Source organism: Diadema antillarum, unplaced genomic scaffold (genome assembly GCF_040938485.1).
Source record: "Diadema antillarum isolate AM-2024a unplaced genomic scaffold, OU_Dant_1.0 seq00000266_RagTag, whole genome shotgun sequence".
Lineage (NCBI taxonomy): Eukaryota > Metazoa > Echinodermata > Echinoidea > Diadematoida > Diadematidae > Diadema > Diadema antillarum.
In genome coordinates, this window is record NW_027271303.1 from 755,656 (window position 1) to 774,143 (window position 18,488).

The 18,488-nt window shown below is 39.0% G+C and overlaps 1 protein-coding gene across 1 annotated transcript; it reads left to right on the forward strand.

Moving 5' to 3' along the window:
- Positions 1–3,388: 3,388 nt before the first annotated feature.
- Positions 3,389–17,939, forward strand: LOC139729835 (2-Hydroxyacid oxidase 1-like). The gene is made up of 8 exons (XM_071640759.1): positions 3,389–3,537; positions 4,315–4,466; positions 5,604–5,868; positions 6,350–6,522; positions 7,184–7,275; positions 8,085–8,246; positions 8,985–9,054; positions 17,881–17,939. The coding sequence occupies exons 1-8, from the start codon at positions 3,389–3,391 to the stop codon at positions 17,937–17,939; spliced, it is 1,122 nt and encodes a 373-aa protein (XP_071496860.1).
- The last annotated feature ends 549 nt before the right edge of the window (positions 17,940–18,488 follow it).

An 18,488-nucleotide genomic window follows, 5' to 3' on the forward strand; every position in this document is an offset into this window, starting at 1 on the left:
GGTTTACGGCGGGTGGCATGCGTTTCTCATACCACGCGCCCTGGAACTCCGCAACTCGGTGCGCCATGTGGTCATTCTGACATCCTGCGTGGCGCTGTCCAATTTCTGCGCTAGAATCATTTTTGGACTGTGCAGTCAGAAACTGACTCGATACGTAGATATTTGCCTTGTTCTATCGCTGCTGAATGTTCTTTCCCTTCTCGCTGACGTGTTGACATTTGGCGGACACACTTTCTACGTCCTGGTTACGGCGGCGACGATATCGTCTGCATCCATTGCCTGCCGAGGTCTCGTTACCACCATGATCCTAAGGCAAATTGTGACGGAGAAGAACTTTCACATTGCATTGGCACTTGAGGAGCTCGTTGGAGGCATTAGCATTATGTTTGGTGCTTACTTTTCAGGTACAGTTAGAAAAAAATGAACTTTAATATTCTTATTTGCCTGGCATTACATCACCTGGCTTTATTTACGTAGTGTCGAGCTCGTGGGCCTTATTTGCCTATGTCAAGCTCATTGGCCTTATTTGCTTAGTTTTTAGCTCAAGGGTCATAGTTTTCACTTTGCAATAGTGTAAAGCTAGTTGGCCTGTAGTTTCTAGCTTATGAGCTGTATATGACTCGTGGGTTGCATGACTCCTGGATATCGCTCATGGTTTTTTTATTCAATGTGTATAGGTCATGTGCCTTTAAACTCGTGGGTCAAGTCGAGCTCTTGAGATGACCATATAATTTGTACCTTATTTCGTTGAAAAAAGTTCAACTTAATCATCTAATATTAGATGCATAATATGAGCAGGCCAGTTGTATTACAAACCAACCAATTCATGCGATGTATCAAATAAAAAAATGCAATAAGGCCTAAAAAAGGAGGTATCACTAGTTTTCTCAATAAACCATAACTCTAGACGGTTTCTTCTAGAAAGAGTTTTATTTTCACTATTGTTCACATTGTGTACATGTAACAATACTTAATACATGTATTGATTATACTGATTGACATTTTTACATTGGTCGTTTAGCATTCCTAACTCACATTTTAGAACTATTTTGAAGCGCTAACGCTGGATCTTTGTTTCATCTGCAAATGATAAATGATGCCTTTATCGGGGAAAATATGCTACACATGACAAGGCTGCTGATTACTATTCAATGTTGTCCCAGATTAATAGTGAATCAGCGATGGTATACCTAAAGTCAAATTATTTTGGTAGGTCACATTCATTCATTCATTCATTCATTCATTCATTCATTCATTCATTCATTCATTCATTCATGTCGTGTTTATTTTCATCAACCAACAAAATAGATGAATATTACATTGACGAAACAGATTATTTTGAAAGTATTCCAGTACAAACAACGCAAACAATAGTTATAACAAATAATGACAAAGCCATGAGAAAAAGCCTACACATTACGATAGCCAGTGTGTGGGCATACAACGGCTACTCGAGAACCTATAAAATGCATTTCATGTGATATCGAATTGTGCTGTGCAATCTCACTGTCCTAATTCTCTTCTTTTTTTTCCAGGGCTGTTTGCTGACTTGTTCGGAAGTTTTAACTATTCCTTTATGCTTCTGATCGTCCTGGATGCGTTGAACGTGTTGTTGATGTTACCTGTGAAGTGCAATTTAACCTGCTTATGCAGCGGAACAAAAAATGACGGAGAAACTGTTCCACCGACGTCTACCGGCATCGAGGGCCGATAGATGGCATTTAGAAACGTGTACTCACGTGCAATGATCAGATGATGATGAAGTGGCAGAGAATTGCAGTACGTGGTTTCGTGGGACTGACAACTGTTGCACCAAAGGAACACGAAATAGTATCATTCAGAGATACCAATGAAAGGAGAACACGCTAAACAGTTGTAGATTTTGAATTATATCTATGTTGTTATTTTTTCTATTGACGTTAGCAATAAAACATACAAAAAATGTGATCATTTTGCTCGTCTTGTATTGCATGTTTCTGTGTTTCGCTCTCCACTATTCAGCGTCCACAGATTATTGAACGTAAAGCATTATGTTACACGCGCACACACAAAACCTTTCCGAAAAAGGATATCATATGTTTTCATATATATTCCTAAATTAATCAAAAGACATGGATGATCCACATAGGATCATTTCTTCAGTGAAAACATTGTGACCATGGCATGGTACGTAATTAAACACCATATAAATCGTTAAAAAAAAAACTTCACGAAAATAAAACGAACACTCAAAATTTGACTACGACAATCCTGCAATAATAATAATGTCATACCGGTACTGTACATGGCGTGTATTAGTTGTGGCTGCAAGGCTACCCCCCCCCCCCCCCCAAAAAAAAAAGAAGAAAAAAAAAAGAAATACAACAACACTAAACAACGAGCACCCTGACAACGATAACAACAGTTAGCCTACCAGGTAATCAACAAAAGATATGAATCTAATCGTACGGCCACAACCCTCAAAACTTCCTCCCCATAGCTACAACAAAGCTGATATAAAACTAGAAAAATGCACATTGGTATTGGTACAAAATGAAGACGCGTTTGCGATGTATTTGTGTTATACGTATATATATGTATACTCTGTATCGATAATATATATATATATATATATATATATATATGTGAGATATGAGAAATGAGGAGATTACATATACATATATATGTATATATATATATATATATATATATATATATATATATATATATATATATAATCAGGCTAATAACTTCTATAAAAGAAGAAAGAATAATATGAAATGTTAAAGACTGCTAGTGGCAGACGAGATCTCTCAGATGAACCATATCGGCCAGATGTCGTACAAGGGCAACTGGTACAGGGTCCATCAGTAAAGGATCGTATATGTCTGACTCTGGATATATCTCATCCGTCCAGTTACACTTTCGTAAGGCCACGGCTACAGTTTGCACTCATTGGTTATTGACTCGTGTACACTATGCACTACATCAAGGAAAACCAGGACACAGTCAGTCACCTCATAGACAAAGACAATAGTCACGGTTACTCAGCGGAACATGCAGAACCTCTGACCAACATCATATATAGTCAGGTAGGTGAGACTCGGTCACTTCCCTGATATATAGTCGATCCGTTGACCAACTATCTAAAGAATGAAGCAACGAACTTGACAAAAAAAAACAACAACAGCAAAACCCCGGCTTTATCTGGCGTAAACAACTTCAAGGTTGAAACGTATTGTTACGGTAGAGAAACGCATTTCCATGTTATGTGTAGGGCTACTGTGTGGCCATACTATACAGAGCGTTGTGGAAACTGGACAACGTAACAATTCATTACTAGTAATTCGTAGGCCTGCGGGCTTGCCTATTAATTTCATCGGGTTCGCATTAAACATAAAGTGTAAGCATGGCGAGTAATGACGGGAAGTCCTTATTCACTCTTGAAGATTTTCGTCTTCGGGCCAAAGAAGTGTTATCCCCCGAAGCTTGGGCGTTCTATGACGATGCATCTGGAAGGAGGGTAACATATAGGGACAGCTCCGCAGCCTTTGACCGGTAAGACTACAATCATGGTAATCAGAATTTTCCTTCCACAAATCTTTTATTTTCATTATTATTTTACTATGATTGACAAGGGGGATGTCTTGCTTTTCTCGGTATCGCCTGACCATACATTTATGTGTGTTTATAACAATATCGTGTGCGGTGGAACGTGATGTATGATTTACGATGGATACCTGCGCTAGTGATAACAATACTGGGCATTGTTTACAATGGTTTCAGCTTGGGACACATTGACCAATCAATACCGTGCCGTGTCGGTTGAATGAAAAGCGTGAGAGAAACCAACACTGGCAAGCTGCTCTGTATATTTCACGGTGACACGACATTTGCTCTTGCGACAATTGCTCTGGTCTTAGGGGTTAGGGTTAGGGATAGGGTTGTGATAGGGTTTTAGGGTGAATTGACGCATGAGCATAATTATATCCTACATGGGTGAATTAAAACGTTTGGTACGGATTTGTAATGGCACAACTTGGTATCATCCCAACTCAGTTGCTTAAAAGTAATTGTAATAGATGCCATTATTACACAAAATCGTGTACAATTTCAGTTTTTCGTATTATCTTCATGATTTTTTTTGTTAATATTACTAGTATGCTGAAACTTCTACCTTTTTTAAAGTTATGTAGGTTTCATTTTTTTTTTATTTTCAATCGCCTGACAAAGTTCTCCGAGTTGTTCGACTGTTCATATCGCAGAATACAAAGATAAACGTGATGGGTGCTCAAAAATTCGACATTCGCGACCTGTTCTGTTTTCTGTCGACAGCTATGTTATAAGACCTCGCATTCTGTGTGACGTCAGCAAGCGGTCTCTTTCCACCTCCGTTCTAGGTCAGCCAATCAGCATGCCCATATGCGTGGGACCAACGTCAAACCATCGCTTCGCTCATCCGGACGCTGAGGTCGCTACAGCGAAAGGTGAGTAGTTTTATGAAAAACATGGTAGGTATGAAAGTACTTAGTATACAGACAGGTTGACAGACAACTAATGAACTGATATCAACAGTCTGACGTCATCACTCAATCATTAAGCGAGCTGCAGCGTGCAATTTGATGTCATCTCTTGGAAAGCACACTGTACACATCTGCCTCCTATCTATACCTACAAGACTTAGTATTTGATGCGGTATCTTTTGAGGAGACATATACAGGCTACAACCAAACTAGATTTTGTAGTTGTTGTTCTTGAGGCACGAGGCAATGTCGAAACTTTTACGAGTTGCATGTGTTGCTATTGAAATCATTACCTTTCAGGTGGCTTCAGCAACCTGATGACTTTGTGAAACTTAGCGGTAATTAATATGTCCCACCTCATAACTTTGCTTACGACAATACATGACGAAGTTCACGACAAAACATGATTTAGATGCGACGGAGAATATAAATGAAAGTGATAACTGGCGCTGCCATTAACCTGTTTGTATATGCAATGTCGTGGACGTTCTCCGACAATAGTTCTGCGCAAGACCTTTAGACTTCAAGTCCTTTCATTGTTTGGATACAATATGTAAAAGACAATTGATCTAACAGGGCCTTTAGACTTTAAACCCATCCACTGTTTGTACAATATGACGTAGGACCTATATTTTCAGACGAATGTTTCGGCAGGGCCTTTAGGCTTAAAGGGATGGTATAGTTTTGGTTGAGACCTAACTTCAGTTTTCTAACATTTTTTTTGTGTGTGTGTGTGAGATACTGAAAAACCTCTTATGAAATATGAAAGAGCATGGAATTGCAAGAGAAATTCAACGTTTATTGATAAAAACTGGTAGTGAAATGGCTGAGATATCCAAAAAGAGCTATCCTATAATGAAAGGTGGGACGCAGCTTTTATTAGGATCGCTTTTGCCATGCCTCTTCCTCAGCCATTCCTCTTCAAAATTCTTGGTATCTCGCAAAAAGCTCAATCCTTCTTTGTACTATACCATCCCTATAAAATCCATTCAGTTTGTAAGGTATACAATTTCAAGGACATTCCCAGACGAAATAGTTCATTCCGATAATTCCAGTTCATTCCGATAATTACATACATCTCGAAAATCGATTGCGTCACAGGGGTTGCCGATGCCAACACACTCTTCACTCTCTCTTCCGCCTCCAACGTCAGCATCGCCGAAGTGGGCCGGAGTAGCGGACGCGGGTTGCGATGGATGCAGGTGTATCTCGTAAAAAATCGACAGCACAACGTTCACATCGTGAGGGAGGCGGAGAGGGCGGGCTTTACAGCGCTTGTCGTAACAATCGATCTGCCTCTGATCGGCGATCGCACTTTCTCGAAAAAACACACCGGGGGCAGGTACTACGACGACCCGACATTACGGTAGGCCCACGAAAGTAATGTGTATACTTTCGTGTGTATACGCATATTATGCCAATCATATCATTCACACTGGTAATTATGCTATGGGCTTTTTTGTGTACAAATAACAACAACAGCAACAACAGCACATATATTTTTCGCAATTTGATAATTTACACCTCAAATGGCTATTATCATTTATCGCTTTGCTGTTGATGATATGCTAATTGTTTTTAAGTCTGTTGCATTTTTTTCTCTGTTGATATTTGTATTACCTCTCTATGTTTCAATTGAGTTTTGTTTAGTTTCTGTATCTTTGAATTGTTCTGTTTATATTTTATATCTACTGTCAAGTTCTGACAGCCTCTCTGAAAAACATCAAACAAACAAATAATACCTCTCTGAATTAATCACATTTTAACTAGTTTCTTGGAGATTTCCCAGCCCATACTAGTGTCTTGAAAGAACAGTTACCTATGGATATACTTGTTTCATCTAACAGACCAGTGAACTTAGCCATAGACTTGCCGGAAGTAAACGCTGCTATTCGTTCTGGTGACACAAATTTACGCCAGTACGCATCCGCCCAATGGGAGCGACCTATGACCTGGGATGATATCCAATGGCTAAAATCAATCACGAAGCTACCAGTGGTATTAAAAGGCATCCTAACGGGTAAGTTTTATTGATATGTTTTTCTTATTTCCATGACTTGTTTGATAGCTTGGTTCAAGTCTTTTATGGTAAAACCATTCACTTTCTCCCAATCGTTCATCTGAAACAAACGATATATCCATCGTGAAAGAATCCATTTTTGTTGAGGTTAGTGTTGATCAATAATTATACCGTTTTGTTAATTTGTCATGATCAAGTCTTTTCCTTCTTTGCAATCCAGCTTTAGAGAAGGATTAATGGCAGTTACGTATACAATATGTAAAGGATTATGGCCTTGTTTTTGAGCCCTCTGAGTTCCTTGAGAATTCGTGAAAAAATAATCAAGACTTATGATTGCATTTAATTGATTGCAGCAGACTTGAAATTCTTGCAAACTGCCTTACTTACAGTCTTCAAACTTTTTAAAGACACATTATAAACGAAAAAAAAAGTGTTTTTCAGCTTCGAAACTTTCTTTAGTAACATACCACTCTAGCCATCTCAATAAAAAAATAAAGGTAAAATTATGAATGGATACGCGAATTTTCTTTACAATGACTCAAAACTAGGTTAGTCGATAACATTCCTAAAGCGACGCTGAAGTTTCAAAACGATTATCATGAGATCACTTTATTCATGATAAATCTCTCTGTGTCTCCATATGTTTCACGATTCTGCGTAGGTGAGGCTGCTCGCGAGGCGGCGGACGCGGGAGTTTCGGGGATCATAGTATCAGCACACGGTGGTAGACATATTGACGGCATTCCTGCTCCGGTGCGTCTGTTACGGATTACACAAAATCTAATTCAAATCGCCAAAGAAGAAAACAAAAGTCGATACGATTGATATCAAGCTTAAAACATATTTCTGGCTGCTGGTCAACATGATAACATGTCAGTCCATCGTCGTGTGTGATGCTCACATGTTTTGTGAAACATTGTGTTCATTTATGATAAGGAAATACAGAATAACTTATAATACCAGCATATCGAAGCAACCACATCGACGTTATACCAGTAACTGTTGTATAAATAGCGGCAAAACTGCATAAATGCAGGGAGGTGGGATCCCAGTCCCCTCCCTGATATATGAAACTAAAGCCGCATGTACACAGATGTACACCGCTCCCATTACAACGAACAAGGTCGTAACGAAATTTAGCTATAACGAAGTAAAAATCCTGGGCCCCAAATTATTATTATATATCTTTATGGACTTTATTTGTTCTGCTATAACGAAATTTCAATATAAGGAAATAAAAAGTACCGAGGACTTCTTTACTGAAAGTGAGTCACCCGTATTTATGCATGTTTTTGACCTCCAGGCGACTCCCGTTATAACGTACTCTTCGGGACGGGCAGTTTTCTTTCGTCATTTTGAAATTTCGGTTCGGTCGAACAAAATCAACGTACATTGTATATAATGGAGATATACAAGTACAAAATATGCAAAATCATTTTGGGACCTGAATATTTTTACTTCGTTGCAAAGAAATTTCGTTACAACCGCGTCCGTTGTGGCGAGAGCGCCCTCCATGTGCAATGCGTAATTTCGTGCTTATGTTTGTTTATCAATGCTTGTAGATCGACGTTCTCTCAGAGGTGGTGTCGGCGGTCAAAGGTCAAGGTTTAGAGGTGTACCTTGACGGAGGAGTTAGAAGTGGAACAGATGTCCTTAAGGCTCTTGCACTGGGGGCAAGGGCCGTCTTCATCGGAAAACCGGTCTTGTGGGGACTGGCGTGTGATGTAAGAATTACTTCCTGACTGCAACAGCCGGCCCTCTTTTCTTTATTGTTATCAAGATAATCATAATTTACTTTCAATTATTTCTCGTGGGTCTGCGCACGAGGTCACACTTATATCAAGAAAACTACGCATAGTGAGAGCGATGTGAAGCTATACCCGCAACATTTTGGTCCCAAACCCGCATCATGCTCCGCATGCGCAAAATTTACATTATTATCGTGTATAATAAAGCATATCTATAGTAGAATAATGCTGCTCTGTTTTCTATGCTTGACAATGTACAAGTACAACCATACTCAAATATAACAATTACATTTTGTTAGATTTCACAAATCACTAAATCACGGCGCCACGTTTAAAAAAAAAGGGGGGGCAGTTTATATTTCTGGTGCCACTTCCGGGTTCCTTCAGCTGACAAGCACTATGAAAAAAAGGCCCGCGCCAAAAAAGAAAAAAAAAATTGGGGGGGGGGGGGGGGAGGGACTGGTTACTCCCAATGTATTCCTATGTATTGTGCAAAAAATTGGGGGGGGGGGGTGTGGGTGGGGGTGGCGATTCCCCCCCCCCCCCCTTACACCGGCCCTGTAAATAGCTACGTGACATTATGTAAAGCTGTGATACACTATATACATTGTACGTGTATATCAACATACGCGTGCGAAGCGACGTCCAGGGACGAGTAGCAAGATCAGCATCAGCATTTTCTCAACTGCATGTGATTAATTCATATTCTTGCAGGGTGCGGCAGGCGTTACTACAGTCCTCTCAATCATCCGAAGAGAGTTTGACGTAGCTCTGGGCATCACAGGTAAGTTGTTAACACACGACGACACAAAATTAGGAAACTGTTTGAAGTCCAGGTCTTTTCAAGCTTAAGGCAATAACAAAAAAAAAAAAAGGCTGAAAGACAAACACTACTCCAACAGGGCACTTTATTGTTATCATCAACAGCGATATTGAATCCGCTACACTGCAAATCTAAAATCCTACATATATATAGTCATCGCTATAAGCGAGTATCTCGATTGCACTGTTCCTGAGCACGCATTCTTTTTTTTTTTCATACTTATGCCATATCATTTTGTTATGGTTCCATTGTATTCAAAAGTTGACATGCATACACTGGCTGGGGTAGTATGAGCTCTTTTTTTCTGCATCTGAGCTCTTTTTCATATACATACTTGGAGAACGTAGAGTCCCTTTATCTGTATAAAAGCACTACACAGGTAAGCGATGCCCTGAAAACCACACGACGCCGTAAACAGAGCAGAATATTTGCGCAATCTCTATAGGCGCAAACGGGAAATTGTGCACCAATTTGAAAGAAGCAGAATAACAAGAAGCAGGGGAAAAAAACCCAACAAGACAAACAAACAAAATGGTGACAAACGGTGTCACCGCAATCCTCCCTCATACTTCACCATGCAAACCTTCAAGGAACACAAAACAAACAAACGTGTGTATGTGTGTGTGTGGGGGGGGGGGGTGTAACTGTACTAAGACTGATACCGTTAAAGGGGATGGCTAGTAGGGTGGGATTTCACGGAGCACGCGAACGATTTGCGAAGGACGCGAATGGCAAAATCCAGCATTCGCATTTTGGTCTGCAAAAGATCGCCAAACGAACGTGAGGGTTCGAAAGCGTCGTCAATTGTTCGCGAATGTCGTTTTTACTTCGGCGAGAATTTCAAAAAAGTTTGAAATTTTCTGCGAACCTTTTCCGCACACTTGGTCGTGATTTGCTCGTGAATTGTTCTTGAAAGTGTCTTTAAAGCCTCGTCATATGCGCAAGACCTTCGCAAGACACGCGCGATGTTCGCAAAATGTTCGTGAAACCCCAAACAGACTCCGAAACTTTATGGAGAATGTCTCGCGTATGTTACGCGAAATCTGCGAAGTTTTTCCGATCATTTTACGACGTAATCGCAAACTGTTCGCGTACCTTTTGAGACATTCTCGCGAACGTTTAGCGCACGTTTGGGGGATGTATGACCTATACGTTTTCTACAAATAAAAATTGTAGCATACACCTAAACATCAAACAATTATTAACAACTATAGTAACAAAAGAAATTAAAGACTAGCAAAGAGAAAGAAATGTTTGATATACAAAAAAAAATCGCAGAATACTCTTAAAATTAATCTAAAGTATGTAAAATTTTATTTGAAGTATAGAGATTATGTGTTGGAGGAACTGCAAAAAAAAAAGATCAAATGCTTTACTAGTGGAGATACGTCCTAGGGAAAAAATGTAGGCAAGCACACGATAGAGAAATGAGAGAAAAAGAAAGGAGAAATAGAGGAAAGAAAAAATGCAACTCAAGACAGCTTCCACCTCTCCTTGGGTACATTTTCTCCCATAATTATTGAAAATTTTTCGTTTTTCGCATTTCCGTAGCGTGTTCTTCGTGTACGTAACATGCTGTACTTTAGCAATGATACACACGACATTCGCACATACGTCGTGGAAACTTCGCACAAATTGCGCAAGAATAGTTTTCGGCTTCATTGTCGGAAAACATTCGGAGAAAAACTTTTCCGAATGTTGGATTTTTGTCATTCGCGTCCTTCGCAAATCGTTCGCGTGCTCCGTGATATCCCACCCTCACTGATCAGTGGGAATCAGTGGGAATGCTGAGGGATGATTGTTCCAAATTGTGGGATTCATTTAAGAGTACATTATATATCTATTCTTGTGTGAAAATTATTTGCTTCAGAATGGTCTCATATTCAAGTAATGTGCAGTTTAATGTTTCCAGGTAAGCGTCCCTGGTCAGTGATGGGGCATTAATCTGCACATTACTTGAATATGAGACCCTTCTGAAGCAAATAATTTTCACACAACAGTAGATATATAATGTACTCTTATGAATCCCACAAGGATTGGAACAATCATCCCTCAGCATTCCCACTGATTCCCAGTGATCGGTTACTAGCCATCCCCTTTAAAGGGGAAATCCGGTCCAAATATAAGTTAGTCTGATAAGAAAGAGTAAAATATTACAATACTTAGTTCAACAGTAAAATTTTGATCGAAATTGGGGAAAAAATAAAGAAGTTATGACAGTTTGAAGTTTCGCTAATTTTTCAGGAAACAGTTTTTGAACGGTCAATAATATAAATATGTAAATGGCAAAGTGAGTATGTCATCCCTTAACAACTTGGCATTATATAGTTTGTAGACATAAAATTGTGAAATTTCCAGTTTTTCATAAGATTAGAAAAAAAAAAACACCAAATCCGAAAGTTTAATATCATCATACTTTGTCTCGCGCATGGCTTTCATGTTTCCAGTTGAACCATGAAAAGCACCATGACAGATGATTTTTTTTCCTTTTGGATACATAACAACTTTTGCCTGATAATCGCCATTGACCTGTATCTCTTCGATAACCTGCGATGATTAACCACTCCTTTGTTATTGTTGTTGTTGTTGTTGTTGTTGTTGTTGTTGTTGTTGTTGTTACCACTTCCCAGTTAGTGAAGGGCGCAGGGGACTTTTTGGTTCAAATTCTTCCATAAGCACCAAATTTGGCACACATGCCCTGTATGTATAGCCCAGACCAAAATACCCTATTTGGATTTTTGAAGGGCGCCAAGAAGGGTATCCTCTGGGATGGCCATTTTGGCAAAATAAAATATGGCCGCCATCTCGGTTTGAAGATAAATAGCAGTTTAAAAGCTAAAAAGGGTTTAAGATTCTTAAGTTATTTTTGTGATCTGAGATCAACTTTATCTCATAAAGTCACCCTAAATGTCATTTGTGGGTTAACCCACTATATATTCGAAAGGGATTATTTCAAACGATGGTTTGCCTCCAGCGACTGTAGCAGGGAAGGCAACGTTGGAAATAGCATTGCAGTTGCTGAGGGCTGGAAAGGCATTTTTCTGGTGAAAAAACAGTAATTCTTCATTTGTGTAGTATACTGGGCATGCGTAGGAATATAATTTTGGGGAAAAGAATATTTTCCATTCAACCTGCAGTAAAAGTTGGCATCTCTGTTATATGTGTTAGAAGTGTTTAGTTCAGATTCTTCTGAAAGCATTACTTTTTACACAAGAGATTCATGGCTTCGAAAGTATAGAGGCTCCCCTCCCCTTCTCTTGAAAGGGCTGGCGGCTGGAAAGGGTAGGGAGTGGAAGTTACATAGCTGTCCCACAACTTATATACAATATTATGTCTGTTTTTCATATCAACGGCAGCAATTAAAGGCCTACAGTCATTATTACCTCATTACCAACATCTTTCTAAGAGTATGTAGTTAGGTTCACGGGATTGTATTCAGACTGCGATAACAATAATTAGGCTTATATTAGACATAAAAATATATTGCTACCTATATTACGTTCTAGTTTGAGCTGTAATGGGGGGGGGGGTGCACTCTCAACATTTACTGACTGTCATTCATGCTGACATTACTCCTGTAAAGAGCAGAGAGAAAAACACGAAGGAAACCTATACGAAATAGGAATTAAAGGTTTCCAGGGAAACATAAGTTGTTAGCATCAATATGTAGATCAGAAATGATTAAGAACTGACGAAAACGAATATTCAGGACAAAAAGAAAAAAAAAAACCTGCAGGCCTACGTGACGACTACGAAAAATTTCCGTCCCAGTTAGATTATGCAAAAAGTAGGCAAAGAGACGGGCTTCCGATAACGCTTGAAAAAACACAAACACATACAAACACACACACACACACACACACACACACACACACACACACACACACACAAACACAAATTTCGTTTAGGTGTACTCTTTAGGAAAATTGAACATGGAATTGTGAAGTGCACGTCACCCTGTCCCCGGGGAAGAAATATTCACGGCACTGTAATGCACTATAGCAAATCGGTCAAACCTGTATACCCGCCCCATATGCACCCTGCCAAAAGGCAGCAATTAAGAGACAAATACGATATACATTATGTATTTCTTGTAAATGTGCAAATTGTGTTGTCGATTCCAATGACATATCTCAAAAGGATTGATTTCTAGGGCATATTTTTCCAATAAAACATCAGTAACTTGGATTTGAGTGATTTGTCGGACCCTCACCCCCCCCCCCCCCCCCCCCCCCCGCTGAAGTAGGACAGTCCGTGTACAGAGAGTTTACTCACTACATTATATATACATGATAATACATAATACATGTACAGTTGAACACCGGGGCTCTGATCTGGATAAGGGATTTGGCCGAATACGGGAGACTCAATGCTTTACACATGTACATATACATACACATGTACTGATGTAGCCCATTGTAGTACCACATGTAGTAATGTGTATACTATACTGCAACCTTTTCATTGTTACACTCAGTAACAGACCCCAAAATAGAGGTTCGTGTTTGCAAGAATGAAATCATTTTCTTTTATAAATTCTTGGGATGATTTACCTAAATAATACATTAAGAAATGTGTCAAGTATATGTAATTCATGTGTGTTTGTGTAGGAGATCTCAAGGAGTTGGGAATCCCCCTTTCCTCTCGTAATTATTTTAAAAATAATCACGGCGAGATTGCGTCGTATAATAGAGAGATCCGGATAAAGGGAGGCTGGATAAGAGAGGTTCAACTGTATATACACATGCCAGAGTATACGCACAATGTACATGTCTCCACGGAATCTGAGTGATTATTATTACAATTATTTGAGATTTTTACACACGTATAGTACACATACAAGGAAGCAGCTGGTCCCTAATCATTTTAGAAGAATGAATTTAATTTACGTTTGAAGACATTTGAAGAGATGTACATAGTCTGAATTGCAAGTCATTCCATTGTTTGCAGTCTTGTAAACATTGTATCTTTAACGAAAACTGTTCCGAGTACGCGGACGCTAATAAGTATAAATCACTCTGCCGAGTGAATTATGTATGAACCAAATGATTTATTTTGAACATGTATTGTGTTGAAAAGTTGCTTGTAATTCTTTCGCAGGCAAGATGTGTACATGAACATTCCAATGTTAAAGGCATAATTTTACCAGTTGCAGATGAAACAAACACCCAGCATTAGTGCTTCAAAATAGTTCTAAAATGTGAGTTAGAGAAAGAAACAACCAATGTAAAATTATGAAGCAGTATAATCGATGTTAAGTACTGTTAGATATACAAAATGTGAACAATAGTTATAATTAAAACATTTTCAGACTAAACCGTGAACAGTTATGGTTTATGAAGAAAATAGTTATATCTCCTTAAATTTCAGGCTTTACTGCGAAACTTTTATATGGTAGGAGGTTTTGTGATACAACTGACCAACACATAAGCATCGAATGTGATATCTTGAACATTTCTTTTTTTTAAATCACTGCTCCCAAAGATAATAAACAGGACCTTTAAGAGCATGTCATGGAAAATGTAAACAGTATGCGCGGTTGCTTCCATGTTTCCAGCTGAGCTTCTTTGTTACTGGGGAATTGAAAAGAAAAGTCTCGCTTCATGAGAGATGTTAAGATCACACCATCTCACATCCAACTGGACCCCATGGAAGACCAGCTTAGCGTAGCTGAATATGGGCTATCCAGCCATCTTCTCAGATGGAAATGAACAAACAAACACCACTCTATACACCACAACGCCTACGGAGGGTGGAGGTGGGTTTGAATGTCTTGTATAGAGCGCCAAGTTCAGATTAATCGAAACGCGGTCTTTTGAAGAGAAACGATGCGTTGTTTCACAAGAGATTATATCAGAAAGACAACTGATAATCATCCGCTCGTGTGGAATCATGTAGAAATTTGTCAAAAACAAAATGTAAGCAAAATGTGTACATGAAAATTCCAATGTTAAGAGCATGTGATGGAAAATGTGAACACTATGCGCGGATGCTTCTGTTTCCTGCTGAGCTTATTTGTTACTGGGGAAAAGAAAAGAAAAGAAAGGAAAAGAAAAGAAAAGAAAACAAAAGAAAAGAAAAGAAAGGAAGAGAAAAGTCTCGCTTCATGAGAGATGTAAAGATCCCACTCCACACCACAACGCCTACGGATGTCTCAAGGTGGAGGTATATAGGCTGTTAATGTCTTGTATAGAGCACCAAGTTCAGATTAATCGAAACGCTGTCTTTTGAAGAGAAACAATGCTTTCGGGTGTGATTTTCTTCAACTTTTGTCTCCCTCTACAAACTAAATTTGTTAAGATCGTAATTGCTGATCTGTAAATTAATAAACATGTCGGAAAAAAAAGGAACCAGTGGGACTCGAACCTGTCATCTACTGCTTTCCGGGCAGTGACACTACCACCAGGCTGTCCCTGACAGCCAGACTCACCAAAAGGCATCTTTGTTAAATATGTCAATATAATGTGAAAAACTAATTGAAGGCCACCTGCAATTCAGCCTTACATTTTCCGACTTCACGTCTACTTTGAACATCACATTCCATTTATTTTACTCGTGATGGGAGGGGAAAATAGGAAACAACATTGCAAGATTGATGCATTTCTGCCAAGACAACAGACAGGAACTGATTCCATGTAAAATACATAAACATCCCTGCTGGAAAGAACACAGTGTCGAACAATGTGAAACACAACGTCCCACAATGTGAAACACAACGTCCCACAATGTGAAACACAACGTCCCACAATGTGAAACACAACGTCCCACAATGTGAAACACAACGTCCCACTATGTGAGACACAACGTCCCACTATGTGAAACACAATGTGAAACAAAGTGTGAAATCTCTTCACACTGTTGAATTCGGACGTTTTAGCAGTGTGAACATAACGTGAATCATCAATTCACAGTGTGAATCATTAATTCATAATGTGAAACAAAACATTACTGTGTGAATACCCTGTGAAAAACTACACCACAGTGTGAATTTATATTCAGAGCACACTATTAAATTCGAGCGTTTTCACATAGTCGACTATGTGAACCAGTGTGAACACACTGTGGGACACTGTGTCTTTCCAGCACGGACATATTTTGATTTTGCCATTTTTCCATATCATTACACATAAAGCAGTGTCACGCAGTGCAATATGTGGGAAATGCTGAAAAGTACCTGTATAAACTGTAAATCTCTTGCAGCATATTGGGATGGAAGAAAGTTTGGAAATCAATTGGACGAAGAATTCTTGTTTCGTTGAATGTGTCTGTTTTCAATTTATGTTTTTTATAGGTTTTCAAAATTGAGGGAGGTGAATTCGAAAGTGTTATAAGAGATCACTACTAAATACATTTAAATCTGACATTAATTGTTTAAGTGAATTCCTTATTGTAAATCAGGACAGTATTATTTTGTTGCTATTTTCCAACTATAGTGTAAGATCTCCCTATAAGAGATAGTTATTTAAAATAGCATTAAGGGTATATACTAATGTACTTGGTACCATATCCCCTGGTGGTGCCATCATAGTAGGTTTTACAGGTACTCTCTAAAAAATTGAGTGAAAATATTCACTCTCGAAGGAGTGAATACAATAAAAGAGTGAATTTAGAGTGAAATTAGAGTGAATTTTGAGTGAAAATGTTCATTTTCACTCATTTTGGCGTGACCTCAGGGATCATTCGAAGATTTTGGAGTGATCCCTGAGGTCACTCTAAAACGAGTGAAAATGAACATTATCACTCGAAATTCACTCCAATTTCATTCTAAATTCACTCTTTTTTGTATTCAATCCTTCAAGAGTGAATATTTTCACTCGATATCTTATTTTAGAGAGAACGCCATTTAAGGGGGTACATACATAAGGGGGTATTGGGTATGCCGTCACTACGTCAGTCATGACGACATTCAGGGTCCATTAACATTCTGAGGTGCTTGGACACGGCTGGGGAGTATATTTGCCTTTAGAACTAACACTGTAGGACATAAAGGTCTAGTCCAATTTCAGCAGGAGACTACACTGCACCATCGCCTGCTGCTTAGCTGCTGCCACAGAGATGTACACTGATCATGCAGTTGATATTACCCTCTGACAGTGTACCCTGATTCAGCACCTTGGCCATCATGCAAACCGGATGGCGGCCATATTGGACAACGAGCAATATTGAGGCTGGGGGCACCACTCTTGGCCATCAGGCCCATTTGTTAAGGAGTATAGAGTATAAAAAAGAAAATTAGGGCAAATAGGAGTTTCACATAATTACTATTCAGCGAAAGGATGTGAGATACCTAAAGAGGTTATTAGAAATGCCCCAGATTGCCTAGCTGATTTGACTCAAACTTGACCTTGAAAGAGACCTTAAGAGGTGATGTTGACCTTTGATTGTTGAAATGATATCAGGATCACATTCTCTAGCACACACACACAAAAAAACGCCTCCTCGGTGGAAATATTTCTAATACAAACCCTTTCGGTTTTGTAATTACAATTGACCTTTAACCTGGATGGCGGCTATATTGGATTTAACCAACATGGCCACCCCAGGAGGCGACAGACTTGGCGCCCGTCAACAATCGAAAATGTATTATATAATATAAAGTGACTTGCGGGCCAAATTTGGTGCTTTTGGAAGAATTTGAGCCAAACACTATATATTATGCCCTTAGGCCTTAAGTTACTATCATTCATTTACACCCTGTGTACTTTAACATCTACAAAGTTTGTTTGCTTTTTTGTTTTTACCGACGGTTCCCTTTCCTGACGGTTCCCTTTCCTGTTCTCTCTGCAGGTTGTACCAGTCCACGCGACATTCCAGCGTCCTTGGTTACTCACAAGTCTAGACTGTAGTGTGACATAACCGTTTTTAAGTATTAATGTTTCGCATGGTAATGTGTAATTGTGCAATGAAGTAGGACCTACATAGGAATTGTACTTGCATTTCTCACTTTGATGGCAACTTGTGAATGTCGACTGACATGGAAAACAATAGGAGAGCAAAGAAACATGGGCTTAATGTTCTCCGAACGTATGCTTCGCGGGGGAAAAAAGAGTGTGTGCTATGGGAAGCTATACGGTTACATCATATGTCTGGTATAGTCTTTTAAGGACTGATTGTTTATTTTCTTTAAGAGTATAGAACAATCGATGTTTGGAGAGAAAATGAAATTGTATATGGTACTGTCACATGTTTGTTTTTGTTTGTTTTATGGTTGTCAAGATGAAGGAATGTATAGACATTATACAGGTATTTGTTGATGATCGTTCATTCAAAGGACCAACCGTATTCTTTCTTTCAAAAGAATAAATGTTATTTGAAGAGGGAGGGAATGAAATTATTGATAATACATCTATATTGTATCAAACAGAAAGATTGAGTTATATTGTATGTTCATATCT